This window comes from Prosopis cineraria, unplaced genomic scaffold (genome assembly GCF_029017545.1).
Source record: "Prosopis cineraria cultivar Desert tree isolate PC_DT_omini unplaced genomic scaffold, ASM2901754v1 PC743, whole genome shotgun sequence".
Lineage (NCBI taxonomy): Eukaryota > Viridiplantae > Streptophyta > Magnoliopsida > Fabales > Fabaceae > Prosopis > Prosopis cineraria.
In genome coordinates, this window is record NW_026556068.1 from 1 (window position 1) to 2,500 (window position 2,500).

At 35.0% G+C, this 2,500-nt stretch overlaps 1 protein-coding gene and 2 non-coding genes across 3 annotated transcripts; 2 read left to right on the top strand and 1 right to left on the bottom strand.

The window, feature by feature from the left end:
• The first annotated feature begins 6 nt into the window (after positions 1–6).
• Positions 7–1,424, top strand: LOC129298192 (photosystem I P700 chlorophyll a apoprotein A2-like). Its single transcript, XM_054936592.1, has one exon. It carries the CDS (start codon positions 21–23, stop codon positions 897–899), a length of 879 nt encoding a protein of 292 aa, XP_054792567.1. The 5' UTR covers positions 7–20; the 3' UTR covers positions 900–1,424.
• Positions 1,425–1,482: 58 nt separating this feature from the next.
• Positions 1,483–1,556, top strand: TRNAM-CAU (transfer RNA methionine (anticodon CAU)). Its single transcript has one exon. It is a non-coding gene; the product is annotated as a tRNA-Met (tRNA).
• A 194-nt stretch (positions 1,557–1,750) lies between these two features.
• On the bottom strand, positions 1,751–1,821 carry TRNAG-GCC (transfer RNA glycine (anticodon GCC)). The gene has a single exon. It is a non-coding gene; the product is annotated as a tRNA-Gly (tRNA).
• Positions 1,822–2,500: the final 679 nt, after the last annotated feature.

Consider the following 2,500-nt stretch of genomic DNA (forward strand, 5'->3'; position numbering starts at 1 on the left):
TTTATGTACATAATGATGTCATGCTTGCTTTTGGTACTCCGGAGAAACAAATCTTGATCGAACCCATATTTGCCCAATGGATACAATCTGCTCATGGTAAAACTTCATATGGGTTCGATGTACTTTTATCTTCAACGAATAGTCCAGCGTTTAATGCGGGGCGAAGCATATGGTTGCCTGGTTGGTTAAATGCTATTAATCAAAATAGTAATTCTCTATTCTTAACAATAGGGCCTGGAGACTTCTTGGTTCATCATGCTATTGCTCTAGGTTTACATACAACTACATTGATCTTAGTAAAAGGTGCTTTGGATGCACGTGGTTCCAAGTTAATGCCGGATAAAAAAGATTTTGGTTATAGTTTTCCTTGCGATGGTCCAGGACGAGGTGGTACTTGTGATATTTCGGCTTGGGACGCATTTTATTTGGCAGTTTTCTGGATGTTAAATACCATTGGATGGGTTACTTTTTATTGGCATTGGAAGCACATTACATTATGGCAGGGTAACGTTTCACAGTTTAATGAATCTTCTACCTATTTGATGGGATGGTTAAGAGATTATCTATGGTTAAACTCTTCACAACTTATCAATGGATATAACCCTTTTGGTATGAATAGTTTATCAGTCTGGGCGTGGATGTTCTTATTTGGACATCTTGTTTGGGCTACTGGATTTATGTTCTTAATCTCCTGGCGTGGATATTGGCAGGAATTGATTGAAACTTTAGCATGGGCTCATGAACGCACACCTTTGGCTAATTTGATTCGATGGAGAGATAAACCTGTGGCTCTTTCCATTGTGCAAGCAAGATTGGTTGGATTAGCTCACTTTTCTGTAGGTTATATATTTACTTATGCAGCTTTCTTGATTGCTTCGACATCAGGTAAATTTGGTTAATTCTTTATTGTATCCGCGAAAATATCATTTCTTTCTATAGAGAAGGGGGGCCGCCTTCTTATATTTCTACATCTAAGATCCGACTTGTATCGTTGATAGTAATAGGAAATGAAGCATTATGGCAAGGAAAAGTTTGATTCAGAGGGAGAAGAAGAGGCAAAAATTGGAACAAAAATATCATTTGATTCGTCGATCCTCAAAAAAAGAAATAAGCAAAGTTTCGTCGTTAAGTGATAAATGGGAAATTCATGGAAAGTTACAATCACCACCGCGTAATAGTGCACCTACACGTCTTCATCGACGTTGTTTTTTGACCGGAAGACCGAGAGCTAATTATCGAGATTTTGGGTTATCTGGACACATACTTCGTGAAATGGTTCATGCATGTTTGTTGCCCGGTGCAACAAGATCAAGTTGGTAAGGATGAAAAATTATCTTCATTTTTCTATTCGTTTCTATGATCATCGATCGTAGGAGGGTCCCTTTACCATTCTGTATAAATGGGTTATTCTATTTGTACAGATATGGTGGAGGGGCACTTTCAATCCTTGTTTGTCCATTAGTTCTCAAATCTTCTCTTTATCGCGGGGTAGAGCAGCTTGGTAGCTCGCAAGGCTCATAACCTTGAGGTCACGGGTTCAAATCCCGTCTCCGCAACATTTTTTTGACAAAAAAAGGAGGTTTGATTTAATTAACTAGAAATTAATTAAAAATGAATTCCTTTTTTTTCTTTTGGGGTTCAAGGAGAAGGAGGAGGGGGGATACACTATACTATCAGAGTCAACTCTATTTAATCCCTTATACTATTATTTAATCCCTTATACTATTAAATACATAAATAGGGGGCGCGGGGCGGATAGCGGGAATCGAACCCGCGTCTTCTCTTTGGCAAAGAGAAATTTTACCATTCGACTATATCCGCATTTTTATCGTCCTTGATACGTAATATATAGATTCCGTTTGGGCAGAGCTAGGTCTGATACTCTGTTAGGGGTAATTCGAAATAAAAAAAATAATAGGAATTCTATATTCTATATCTATCTATCTATATCTATCTATCTATATCTAGAAAATTGTAATTGTAAGAAAATTGAAAATTGTAATAAGTAATTAAGTGACCAATAAGGAATCAAATTGTATTGTATATAAAATTCGAATATGTAAATATTCTATTTATATAATAATATATATTATATATTTCTATATATTTAAATAATAAAATAATAATAAATTCTATTTAATTATTGCTATTGTTTAGTTTTTTTTTAGTTTTACAATATAAGATATAAGATTTTTCCAGAAGTTTGACCCCTCCCTATAATTTTTTTAGTTTTCTTTATTTGAATTTTGGGGACTTATATTCCATTTTAATGTGTCTCACAATCGGAAAAAATTCGGGGGAGGGGTCATTTCATTTTTAGATCTAGAACAAATAGGTTCAAGAGATGAGAGAATTAAGAATACCTACTAGAAAGACTAATCCAATCCATAATGATGTACCGGAAAATACAACATTTTTGTTACTCGACCAACCATCAGGAGAAGCAAATACAACAGGTACACCAATCAGTAAAATTGATGAAGTAGCAATTAATGCAAAA